The 13,496-nt window shown below is 34.2% G+C and overlaps 2 protein-coding genes and 1 long non-coding RNA gene across 3 annotated transcripts; 1 reads left to right on the forward strand and 2 right to left on the reverse strand.

Annotated features, from left to right (window-relative positions):
- The first annotated feature begins 555 nt into the window (after positions 1-555).
- Positions 556-1,241, forward strand: LOC142606673 (uncharacterized). The gene is made up of 3 exons (XR_012839148.1): positions 556-620; positions 723-884; positions 1,109-1,241. It is a non-coding gene; the product is annotated as an uncharacterized LOC142606673 (long non-coding RNA).
- A 744-nt stretch (positions 1,242-1,985) lies between these two features.
- LOC142606389 (uncharacterized) lies at positions 1,986-5,583 on the reverse strand. The gene is made up of 4 exons (XM_075777751.1): positions 5,393-5,583; positions 2,863-3,181; positions 2,527-2,758; positions 1,986-2,440 (listed from the first exon to the last, which is right to left on the reverse strand). Exons 1-4 carry the CDS (start codon positions 5,581-5,583, stop codon positions 1,986-1,988), a joined length of 1,197 nt encoding a protein of 398 aa, XP_075633866.1.
- A 2,374-nt stretch (positions 5,584-7,957) lies between these two features.
- On the reverse strand, positions 7,958-8,862 carry LOC142608268 (dehydration-responsive element-binding protein 1B-like). Its single transcript, XM_075780014.1, has one exon. It carries the CDS (start codon positions 8,860-8,862, stop codon positions 8,131-8,133), a length of 732 nt encoding a protein of 243 aa, XP_075636129.1. The 3' UTR covers positions 7,958-8,130.
- Between the last annotated feature and the right edge of the window lie 4,634 nt (positions 8,863-13,496).

A 13,496-nucleotide genomic window follows, 5' to 3' on the forward strand; every position in this document is an offset into this window, starting at 1 on the left:
TAGCTACTTAAGTGGTAATGGCTAGTTTTAAATTTCCCTAGAAGATGGTTATTATCAATGTCCCTTGGGTTCCATGGTCAAAGATCTAATTATATGGAAAAATATATATGTTGCTGGACACAATATTGTTGGAAAAGGATATATGCTGTTGAATTAGTTAGTTGGGATGAAAGCTTAATTTAGTTGAACTGAGAACAAAATTGATCTTTAAAAGTACTTGTGCGAAAAATGTGTAAAGATTGGACTATTTGCATTTATTAACCAAAAAAGAAAAAGTGTGAAGATTGGACTATTTGCAATTGGTAGCATATTTTAGCTTTATTGCTTGCAGTTGATTCATAATGTAGTATAGTAGTAGACAAAATAAATTTGCCAACGAAAAGGCTTTTTTATTTTAATTTTTTCCATGCAGAGGCTTAGGAGAAAGAGGTTGAGATAAAACCTACCGGACTTTGTGAAATTGATAATGATTTTATTGTTTTAATCTGTTATGAGTAAATGCAACTCACCTTTTGCATCCGTCATGTGTGCAGATGGTCTTGTTAGGTGATTCTCGGTGTTGGTAGAAGTGTCGTATTGTTCTTTGCTTTGTTCGTGGTCAGTTTGACCCAACTTCCAAGGTAAGCAATTTGTATTGGAGTAAACTACATAGAAAAAAAGTTAGCTTTATTTATTTATAAAGGAGACAAATTTATGAATATTTCCGTTGCATATTTGGCTAGGTAAAGAAGTTGAATACACCATTGAGGAGGATGACAAGTATTACATTGGTGTCATAAACTCGAATAGTAGGAGCATAATTATGAACATGGTTATTAATGTTTCGGCAATTGCTTCTTTGTTCCTTGTGGCCACTGTGCCACTTGCTATGACTGTGCACAAAGGTACATATATAAAGAGTCATATTCTCTTCATTGTCCATTTGAATGCCGTCTTTTACTAAAAATTTAATTGCTTATTGCTGAAAGTTGGTTAAAAAACATTTTTGCAAAATTGGTACATAAACAAATAAACTAAAAAGCTATAAGAAAAGGCTATTGGCAAATGCACACGAATTAGTATTCAAATCTTTTGGAGGTTTGATTGGATCATTGGATGCATTTTGCAGGATTATGGAGGGGGAGAAGAAGGTGTGTCCAATATGTCGACGACTTATTCACAAGTTGAGAAGATTGTTTCACTCTTAAAAGCTAAAGACTTGAGCTTGTGAAATTGTGATTATGCTTGAGAGGAGATTTTTAAGGACTGATTGGCTACAAAGCCTCTTTTTTTTTTTTTTTTGTGGATTTGGCTACAAAGCCTTGGACCTTGGAATTTTGTTTTACCAGAAAACTTGGAATGTCTCTCTCTCTATCTCTCTCTCTCTCTACTGCTGATTGCTGACCTGGAATTTTGTTTTACCAAAAAGGATCAAATTTAAGTTCTTTTGCATTTTTAGCTTTATGTTCTCTAGTTGAAGGAAGCAACAATTTCATTAGAATTGAGGACATTAAAAAAATTCAAGTATTGATTAATTAGTTAAGGCTTTTGAGGTAAGCACTAATTTCATGAGCTACTTAAAAAATGATAGAATAACATCAACATCAAAATTAAGTCTTTTAGTCCTTTTTGGTAATTTGCACCAAAACGCAAACGTTTTTACCAAACGTTTTATTATTAATTTACCAAACGTTTTATTGTAATTTTCAAAATTTTGTTTTTCAAACGCACATTTTAAACACGCTATTTTTAAAAACTCACATTTTCAAACAGCTTACCCAAACAGACCCTTAGATTTTGTTGGTTTAGACTTTAGAATTTCATCTTTGTTTGTCATGTGTGATTAGCTCAGTTCTACCTACCTACAATACAAAAACAACTGGTATTACATAAAAGAAGTTCGGGCGGCTTCACTTATGGTCCGCACAAAAAAGTTTCCATAATGTTAATGGTATTTTCAATCACACCAAAAATACTAATTGTGACAAAAATAATAGTCACCATAATCAGTTATGGTCCGCACATATCGATGTTGTGATACTGTCACGAACCTCTTTCATCTCAGGTTCGTCCAAGCTTGAGATCATATGTGCCACGGGATCGTAATGACCACTCTCACTAGGTCCAGATGTGCCCCCTGTAGATCTGAAACGTTCGACGTCATTGTTTATCTCATGTGCTCTAATGAAATTGTGAAGAACCATTGTAGCAACAATGATGTACGATTGAGTGCGTATATGAAATTGTGGCATACTTCTCAAAATTTTCCACTTATTCTTCCAAACTCCAAAAGTTCGTTCTATGACCGAACGGAGTGATGAATGGAGATAATTAAATCTCTCCTTTGGACGATGCAGCACTTCATGAGGCTGAAATTCGGGGATGTGGTACCTCTCCCCCTTATATGGTGCAAGGAACCCTTTCTTCATAGGGTACCCTGAGTCAACTAGATAATACTTTCCTGCGAATGAACACGTTTAATACATAAGCATTTTCACTACATTAATACATACTTTAATACTGTAATTAAATTACATATTTACAAACCAGCTGGAGCTTTTGGGAAGTTGTAACTCTCATTGTTGAGGCAGCTAAAAAAAATCCTCGTGTCATGTGCTGACCATTCCCATCCAACACATGCGAATGTGAACTTCATGTCAAAGTCACATGCGCACATGCAATTTGTTGTGGTGATCCCCTTCCTGCCATAGTACAGGTGTTGCTCATCAACTGGTACGACCACGGGGACGTGGACCCCATCAATCGCACCAATGCAACCCTAACCATTGCCACAAAAATTAATCCATGTGAAATGAAATACGTGGTATGAACATAAAGATAATTTTAATAAAATAAAGTCAAGATACGAAATTCACAAGGTACCTTAAAATGTGGCCAATATCGACTTGAATGCTGAATATGCTCTGGCACGTCCCGAAATGTACGATCATCAGGCTTGATAATGTCCGCTGCCATAACGGTAGCTAACAATGTAACTACCTTAACCACGTGTCGATGCACTGTCTCACCTGAGTGCTGAAATCTATCCTGCACTAATCTGTTACCCTTAGCATGACCAAGTACCACCAATGTCATTGCTAGAGACTCTTCCAAGCAAACTCTTCTGGTACCGTTATATCCATACTGGCGCAATGTATTACACAATTGTCGAAACACATGGCTTGACATTCTAAAATGTCTTCTACATTTTTCAGGATTTCCAGTTAATGTATACAATACCCATTCATACCCCCGTTTGTATATTCGTATGCAATGGTACTTTGGTCATATAGGTCTCCACGTAAACTGCACATGCGCACCGGCTAGATATGCTACGAGTACAATGTCGTCGTTCATGTCGAAGTCATTGTCCCCGCATATTTTACCGACTTTAATTGCATGTACAAATACTAAAAAAAAATTGTTAAACGTTATTGAAACTTTATTACTACTAGGGTCAAACTATGGTGGTACCAATTAATTAACAATCCAAATCGTATCCAAGATTTATACAAATTGAATATTCACATCTACAGAGGAAACTACAAAAACTCACTGGTGCTGGGTATCAGATGAGTCGTTTAGCAAATCCATCCTTTTGTATACCCTGAGACTGCTTTACAACTAGTGAACAATGGTCTAAAAGATATCGAGCTTAAAATTCAGAGCCTTGAAATACGGAAGAATTATCGGTGCAGATATCGAGCTTAAACTCCCTTTACATTTCCATAATCAACGTTGCTGCATAAATGAAGGTTCTTTATTGGTGTAGATAAAAGTTAGAATAATTATTTAAATACTTTGACATATTACACATTTTCAAAATGACTCATACATGTATGTGCAATTGTTAAAAGTTTAATTTCTCTTTTACTCAACAAACCCACAAATTCCACACCTTAACAAGTTCAACATAGAAATACCACCAAACATTTGCACATTTTTTTAATCGATTTTCAATTCACAGAATAGCTCCATTAGGACCACTTCCTCTAAACTCATATCCAAATTACACACACCTATGTATATATTAAAAAGATACAAAATTTAGGCAAATCTCATTTCCGAAATGGGCTATATGTATAAAAAAAAAAAAAAATATATATATATATATATATATATATATATATATATCAAAATTTAAACAAATCCCACAAATGAACTAAAATTTAAAAAAATAAAGAAAGTGTAGTAATTTCTTACTTAATATATACAAGACAAGACAAGAATCACATAGAAAGGGGTGTTGCCTATATCAATTAGCGTTGCCTTATGCTCTTCGTTACCTAGAAGCTCCATTTGGTGTGTTTATTACCTTACCAATTAAAAAAACTTTAAAAACGATCAGGACAACAAAACCCATCTCTTTTAATGCAAAATCAAACAAACAAAGACTTTGGCATCACGTTGCGCTTAAAAAAGAAGATGTGGAAGCCAGAATCTTTTTTTTTTATTTCCTTTACCCTACATTATTTAGTAGGCCTACAAGAAATAAGTACATATTGCAAGAATATGGTTAGGTTTTACTTGACTAACAAAAGCGAATATGCCCTTATCTTTAAAGGGTTCATTTGCTCCACTCACTGTCTACTAAAGAAACTGTAGAAAAATTTACAATGTGTACGTGGCTCTAAGAATCAACCCGGAGGTCAATACTTACATAGCTGCTGCATTAATTCTTCTCATTTGACATCAATTTAAAAAACACCTAGAGATCTTGCCTAAAAGGGTTCATTTGCTCCATTATTATCACACTCAAAATCATGCCTAAAGATATATCATAAACAAAATTAAAAAAAGAAAAATATGAGTAGAGCTGTTAGGTAAAAGAAACCTACATACCTTCCATGTGGTGAAGAGTTATATAGCTGTGGGACGGATCAAGCTTTGAGGACTTAACTATGCTAAAAAAAATGTCTAAAAGGTTATTAACATTAGAACATATGAAAAAATAAAAAATAAAAACTATAGTGTTTTACAAGGAAGTATTGAACAAAACACAACATATCTATTGTCAAGACTTGCCATACTTTAAACAAAAACCTTAAAAAAATAAAGAAAAAGTTTGACTAGTTTCAAAACTCACCAATAAAAAATAAAATGCAACAAGCAAAGGAACAGGTAAGCATAATAAAAGGGAAGAGGTCAGCATACATGACACATGACGATTAATTGGTAACCATTGTCTTACATACACACCCATGGTAAGCAGTAGTTTCTACCAATAAAAACAAAAGAAATAGAACATAGTGCAACAAGTACAACACATAAAAAACGATTACTACACCAATCCTATCGAGACAATCCCATTTCCTTCACTGAAAATGAAATTCAGGGTGCCTTTGGTACTCATTTTGTAGCCACTTCAGCTGGATGTCCTTGTCATCGCAAAGTGCTGCAAACATGTGCCTACCCTTCTCTTTTTCCATGAAGTAGACGGTGCTGAGCATGAAGGTAATGACCCGAGTGCACCCCGAGAAGACTTAACACCATATCCAAAATTTCTTTAACTTGAGTAGTTGCTGTGGAAGCAAGTGGTGTACGGGTGCTTACACTTTTACGTTCAAGAAAAACCTCTGAGATGCTCTTCAATGAATCGGACATCTCTTGCGTAACTGAACGCTTTTTTTTTTTATTTCTTGCAAATTGGCTTCAAAAGGTGGACACTGGTTGCCAAGCCTTTCCCCTTAGTCATTGTCGGTTCTGCCCTCGAAAATGATGGACCCTCAACCTCCATTGCATCAACATTCACAAAGGGTTCACATTGGGGGTCAACAAATTTTGTGCTATCGGCGGAGTCCCTAAACCCTTCGGTGGTTGCCTTTGGCATTTGAGCACTTGTGCAGAATGCATTTTTCCCCGTTGCAACCGTGCCTCCATACAAGATGTTCATCAACTCACGATTCGGCAAACGTTTATTTTTGAAGGTTTTTGCAGAGGGACATTTCTACATGTGCAGAAACAGTAGTTAGAACACAATAATATAGTTCTAAACAGTTAAGTTTTTCACAATGAACTAAAGTGAACTAACCTCAATCTTTTGGGTCCACCACTCATCGGTAGCACAGCAGGCCTCTGCCGGCATCATAACCCAACCCACTTTCATTGTCAAAACACTCGTTATATCGCTCCACCCTTTTTCGAGATGATCCCATTTGTTTTTAACCCGAAGGTAAGTCACCACTTTTCCTATATTACCCAACTCGTATATCAATCGCCTCAACCCCAATTTTGGTCAAAAATCCTCCGTTCCTCTGGCCTTGTAGGACTTGAGCAGCACAGAACTCACAAAAGGCTTGTAGTTCTTTAAGGTCTTTCCAGTCAGCTCTCAGATCATTACTACCACCATCCTTCAATTTCTCCTTAACCATTTTTGCTATAACTTCCTTCTATACTCATTGAGGCATTTGAACAAACAGTTTGTGTGCATATGATATAATCAGTTACGCATGATAGCCATGAAAAATGCAAAGTGAAATCACATACATACATGCTAATCAACAGAGGCAGGAAGAGAATTTACATGTGGTATTACATGAATTTCAAGAAACCCACAATATAACCACACACAAAAGAATCACACGGGGACTCCCAACACAAACACCACACACAACCATTGAACACCAAAAAAAAAAACCACAGATTGATGTTTCAGTCATGGATCACAATATAACCACACCAACACATGAGAGAGCATGAGGAGTTAGACACAACTTACCCGTGGCAGCAGAGTCCCACAGTGGCGGCAACAATGTCCCAAGCGCAGAGAAGGTTCACTCGCACGAAGGAAGAACAAAGGGGGTTTTTTTGAGGTGTTCCGTGTAATGGGTTTTCTACCGTGTGTGCTCTGTTTTGTGTAAAATGGTGGGTAAGTGCAATTCATTGAAGATGATTCGGCTGGAGCATTGAAGAGCTTTGAAGAGCTTTGAAGCCATTACTGACACGATAGTTGGGAGAAAAGAAGAAAACTGAAGAAGAGAAAAATGACCGTTGAAGAGAAGCAGAAAACGCACACCGTTTTGATCAGGAGCTGTGCTTATGCAAGGGAAAAAAAAACAAGGGAGCGCACCGTCTCGCTTGTGAACATAACACGCATGCCTTGGAGAATTTTTAATGAAACGGTGCGTCTCATTTTTGCTGGCTTTGAAGACTTTTTAATGAAACGGTGCGTCTCATTTTTGCTGGTTTTGAAGGTGTCCATGAACAGTAGAGCACACGCGTTTTTTGTTCAGCTGAAACGGTGCGCAACGCATGCTTTCATCCCGCGTTTTGCCTCAGCGTTTTTCTTCTACTGTACAGCACGGGTCCTGGCAATTCACAGACGCAAAATGCACAGACGCAGCATTTAATTTGGATCCAAACGCCCTCATAGTAGACTAAACCCTAAACTAATAGACTTCTAGTACAGGTAGGAAACTTGGCTTGCACACAAAGTAGAATTAGGCTTGGGCTTATACTAATGGGCTAATATATCTCTAACAGTCATCATTAGTGAATATACGCTATTGCTGGATCACAAAAATCTTTATATATTGTGTCTATTTTTTTTTTGATTAATTTTTTCCGTTCCTATTATTTGTTTAGAGATCTTTCTCAAGTTTAAAATATTTTAACAATCAATCTTGATAATTTTGAGCTTCCGCTGTTCTAAAACAATCTTCAACTGCAGCCTCACAACCTGGAGAAGTTATACCCTGCAACAGGTAACATATACCCGTTGCAGGGTATATTTTTCCCACAACCTGAAGCTCGCCAATGATCCTGTCCCCTTGTCCCTTTGCATTGATGGTCACGACTCACGAAGCCCGTTAAAAGAAAAAGAGAGAGTAAAAGGCACCAAATGATCAATGAGACTAGTTTGGATTTCTTAATGAAATTTTTTTATTCATTCTATTCCATAGTCTGGGCTAGCATGGTGAAACATGATTTCCATGAAGACTTAAAATCTATAAATGATGTTACATGAAATGGTTCAAGACCGAACGGTCAAAACCTCTTTATCTACAATCTGGTTAAAAATTAAAATCGACATAGTGGGTTAAACAATACACAAATTGTTGCTTTCATCATTAATCTACACTATTGCTTTCTTTATATGCAGATCTTCATTTCCTGTGTTCTCTCACAATGTTTACCTAAACAATTAAGTAACTAGTCTGTCCATAAAGTCAAATCCAAGTCACAACCCAAATCATCCCAATCAAACCCTCTTTGCCTAGCTGGTGGTGTTAGAATCAAGCCCTCTGCCATGCTTTCCAATAGACCCGGCATATTGAACAATGCCTCCTCGTCCAAGAAAAACGTCCCAGGTTGCTCTGGATTATCCTTACTTTCACATAAAATTTCCAATGTTATTTCAGGCTCTATAACCTCCTTTTTGCTTTCCATGAATTGCATGACCTCTAAACAAGGTTCCAAAACCTTTTCTTCCTTCTTGTTATCACTTGGCCTAAAAGCCTCGGCAGCTTTCTGAGCAGCCATTTGTATATCCTTAGCAGAAGATGACTTGGGTCGTGGAACAATCCAAGCGGAGTCAGGAAAATTGAGCTCAGCCAAAGTACCCCGAAGTGCCAAGGCAGCTACATCGTGTGCCCTAGCAGCCATCTCTGGGGTAGGGAAAGTACCTAACCAAATCCTTGACTTCTTGTTTGGTTCACGAACTTCACTAACCCATTTTGTACCGTTTTTTTGCCTAACGCCCCTATAGATCGGGTGACGGGTCTCTTTGAATTTCTTTCTTCCGGCTTTTCGCTTGTGGGATTTAAGTGAGGTTTGTGATGAAGAAGAAGAAGAAGAAGAAGTAGGGTTGCATGGACTGTACGGAGAAAGTTGGGACGAAGAAGAAGATGATGAGGAAGACAAAGACTCAGATTCAAAGTCCATTTTGTGTAAGAGAGAGAGAGAGAGAGAGAGAGAGAGAGAGAGTTAAGAGTACTGTGATTCTATAAATTAATTGAGGAAAGAGTCACTTTGAAGAGAGAGTGGAGTTTGTGACTGAAAAAAACACAGAGCTCTATAATTATATAAATATATTATTGGGAAGATGGGGATTTGGAGAACACGTCAAACACGTGAGGCACAAAGCACTTTGTCCACGCGGAAAAATGAATGAGGTTTTGAAAATGCACGTGTGAAAGTGGTGGCGGGGGGGCGGGGGCGCGGGGAAATGGCCCCAGAGTTTTTCAATTTTCCATTAACAGGTGAAGAAAATCATAAATAATCTAAAATGTTACTTCTCTGGCCCCCAAAATTTTGAGGAGAAAATATTATAGGATTAATATTAGATAAATTATGAGAAGTACTACATTCATAATATTTTAATAAGAAATCATAGATAGTTAGTTGTTATCGAGTCTAATTTGAACTTATCATTAAAATTATTTTTTTACCCTACTACTAATAACCTATAACAATCTGTCATTTACAATTTATTGTGAAAATATCGGGGACATAGAATTTCTCGATTAATCTTCCCAAAATCTATTTTGGTGGTCTCTTGAAAATTTTTAAATGCAAAAAAAAAAAAAAAAAAAACCTTAAAAATAACATTTAACCCATTATTTAGCCTATAATCTTTCAAAATCAATTAGAGAAACAACTTTACCAAGTTTCATGTCACTAAAAACAATGAACCCAAATCTGTTTAGATCTCATGTTCAATGTATATCTAGACCTTTTCATCTAAATAAAAAAGGTAAAAAGAATTAAAACCATTCTCAGTACTTCACTCAAAAAATATCCTCCTTACGCCTCTGAAATTGAAAGCAAGCTGAAACTGTGCAAAATTGATATAGTCTCGTTGTGTGGCTCGATTCTTTGTCATTGTGTTGCTCAAACCAGCCTCGGTTTTGTGCAAATCCACCCCTAGCCCTTGTCGTCTGTTCAGCTCCTCTCTCTCTCTCTCTATGCTAATTTGCAGTGAGTATTGAGAAGACATTTGATTGTATAGTTGGTTGGTGATAATAGCTAACTTCTTTGTTCTTAGCAAGTGGCCTACAATTGGTTTGCACTACTGATTTAGAAAATTGATAAAATATAATTTTGATGAGACCATTCAGATGACATTGCAAAACCCAACTTCTACAATTTTTTATTATTTATAATCAACTTCTACTGCATAGTTAACTTCTACTGTATAATCAAATTTATAGATTGTTTAGGTTTTTATTTTTATTTTTACAATACATGTTATATAGTTTATTCACTTTATTGTTTACATTTTCTTTAAAAAAATATATAACTAGATTATAAATTTTAAGTTTAAGTTTTTAAAGTATGGGTAATTTATGAGGAAATCATTCACAATTGTTATATATTTTTTATGAGAAAATTTGTTTAAAGTTAAAATGTTACTACTCAATATAGAAGCCAGGATAAACAATGAATTTTTTAGCTATAGTTTTACTATGTAAATCAAAAACGAGTTTAAAAAAATTGAGTTCAAAATCAATTTTAGCATTATGAAAGAACGTGGAGCACAATGATGTTGAGTTATAGTTTTTTTTTTTTTTTTTTAAATTAAGAACCTTATTATATTTAGCTTGGCTTCCCCTGAAAAATTTTTTGGCTTTGCCACTGTGAATGTAAAACACAGAGACAGGACGTACATGAGCCAAGAGCGTAGAAATGGTCCCCTCTCTAAGATTCCTCAAATTGATAGAATGGAAACAAATTTTGAAAAGACGCCAGCAAAAAACGTTGGGGGAGACTTGCAAATTGTTCCAAAACAAGTTGGTAAATAAGCTACCAAAGCAAAAGCAAAAAGATGATAATAATAATAATAATAATAATAATAATAATAAGCTCCTTTATCATGGGATTCATAAACCATATAAAAAGAAAAATGTTACAGATACAAATTTTTCTATAAAAAATGTTAAAAACCGCTAATGTAGTCAGTGGTTACTAGTAAATAAAAAAATAATGTTAATGGTAGGCTCAGATGAAAACTAGTAAAAAATTGACAACAGCAACAATTTGTAAAAATATTATAAAATAGTTTATGTTTATAACATTACTAGTATAAAAAAATAAGCAAAAATATTATTTATAATTTAAAGTTTTGATTAATAATCCATTTTAAGAAAGTTTTGATATCACTTTTACGGGAAATATAAAAACAAAAACTGTTAAAACATTAAGATTATGTTTGGTAACAGTTTTTGTTTTCTATTTATAAAGAAAAAATAATTTTCTTGTATTTTTAAAATCAAAAACATGTTTGGTTGGTTGAAATTTAAATTTTTTTTTTAAAAAAAATAGAAAATACTAAAATATGTTGTTACTAGGATTTGAATTCTAATGCTAACTCATTAAATGAGACAGATTCATTAAATTAAATGTGTTTTTTCATTGATTTTTAAAAATTAAAAATTGAAAACAACCTTTTGTATGTTTTCAGTTTCTTGAAAACAGATTTTTTTTCTGTTCATTTTGAATTTTCAAACAAGTTTTTTAGTCCCAAAAATAGAAAATTGTTTTTGAAAAAAGAAAATAAGGGGAAAAAATAGTTACCAAACATACCCTAACTACTTTTTTCCCATAAAAACTTCCCTAAATTGATTCAATAACAAATGTCATTGGGATATTCGTTAACTTTTCCCATAATTTTATTTCAAAAAAAAACTATATATCAATGAGTAGTTCTAAGGTACTTTCGGAGCACAGAGAATTGCGTTCTTTCCTCTCACATTCATGGTAGGGTCTACCATGAATGTGAGAGAAATGAACATCATGTCTTCATACTTCAAAAATACCTAAGAATTTTCTATATATATACTAGTAGAATTATACTCTTTCAATATGATTTCATTTGATATTATAAAAATTCAACTAATTTAAGAAGCTAATTAAGTTATTTAATATAGTTAGTATTTTTGTTTCCAATTTTTGAGAATATTTTCAAGCAAAATAACAATATATATTTTGATTATGATAATTCTATTATCATATATACTAAAATAACCTTTTTTTTTTGAGAAGTTATACTAAAATAACTTGGACAACAAACAATCAATCAATTTAATGTATAAGAGCATTCATATTAGTCTCACCAATTTAATATTTTAGCAACAATTTATCTAAATTTCAATAAGCGTGCATCAGTCTCACTAAATTAACTAAAATTTTTAAAGAGAGTAGTCCCATCGATACATGTAGTGAGTCTCTATCCTTGCTACATTAAATTTCAATGTTGATAAAGTATTGAGATTGATGTATGTGTATGAAAATAATAGATAGCTAAACTAGCAAGTAAAGTTTTTTGGATTAATTTAGCTAAATATTTTTGGACACTGATATATATATATATATATATATATTTTTTTTTTTTTTTTTTTTTGAGAAGGAAGAACTTGAAGTTTTTTATTTAGCAATAGGCAAGTCCGCCTGATAAGCTACAAAAATTTGGATAGTGAACATCCTCCATCCAAATTGAAAAATCAGTGACATGACGTGCATGTCTAGCTAGGTTGTGAGCAGCATTATTCCCTACTCTACCAACATGTTGGAAGGAAATACAAGTAAATAAACGTGCCATCAATTGGGCATCCTGAACTAACAGACCATATGAAGCTAGTGAAGGAGAAGGATCCCTCAATGCAGCCATGATGATCATCGAGTCTCCCTCAAGAATTGCTTTGTCGAAGCTTAGCTCTAGGGAGAATTCAAGTGCTCTAGATGCCGCCAAAGTTTCCAAGTTTACAACTGAGTGTGGGAGTCGGATATTTTGGGATAAAGAAGTCATGACCGTGCCTTGGCTATCTCTAACAACCATGCCAATACCTGCTTAGTCTTCATTCTTAAACACAGCTCCATCAAAACTAATTTTAACTATAAAAAGAATATATTTGTAGAAGCACATGTTGTATGCATCTAACAAAAAAATTTATATTTTTTTCTGAGTAATTTTTTGTGTGTGTGATAAACAGTTAGTTTCAAAAATGTTAACTTTGCATATTTAGTTCTCAACCTTTAATAGTTTTCTTTTTCTATTATTCTTCTTTGGATTTATGGTGAGATATGGCTCTGCCAGAAACTCACCATGAAATGCTGCAACGTTGATACCATTCTTTCTGGAAACGACCATTTTGGAGTAGAGGACCTTGAAGACCAGGGTTATAGTGATGTAGATGATTTTCCTTTGGGGGGTTTAAAATGTTAGTGCAATTTCTCATTAACTTAAATGAGTGGGATTTCCTTCTTTGTGCCCAAAATTTGAAATTAGTAATGTTGAGATTTTCAACGATGAGGTAACTGTAAATCACTTCATTTTAGATTTTTCATGCATATATAAATTATCTGATCCAAATTCAACTTATTAATTCTGGCAAATTTGTTTTTGCTACACATGAATTCAACTTTGAAATTATTGATGTCAAAAAAAATGTAAGAACATTTTATTTTCCCTTAATATATGAAAAAACAATAATTCACACATAATCAATCTAATTTTTATGAAATAGGAGAAGGTCTGACTTACACCACAAATGGAAATTTTTTTCTCACACATGTTATTC

Source organism: Castanea sativa, chromosome 8 (genome assembly GCF_040712315.1).
Source record: "Castanea sativa cultivar Marrone di Chiusa Pesio chromosome 8, ASM4071231v1".
NCBI classification, from domain to species: domain Eukaryota; kingdom Viridiplantae; phylum Streptophyta; class Magnoliopsida; order Fagales; family Fagaceae; genus Castanea; species Castanea sativa.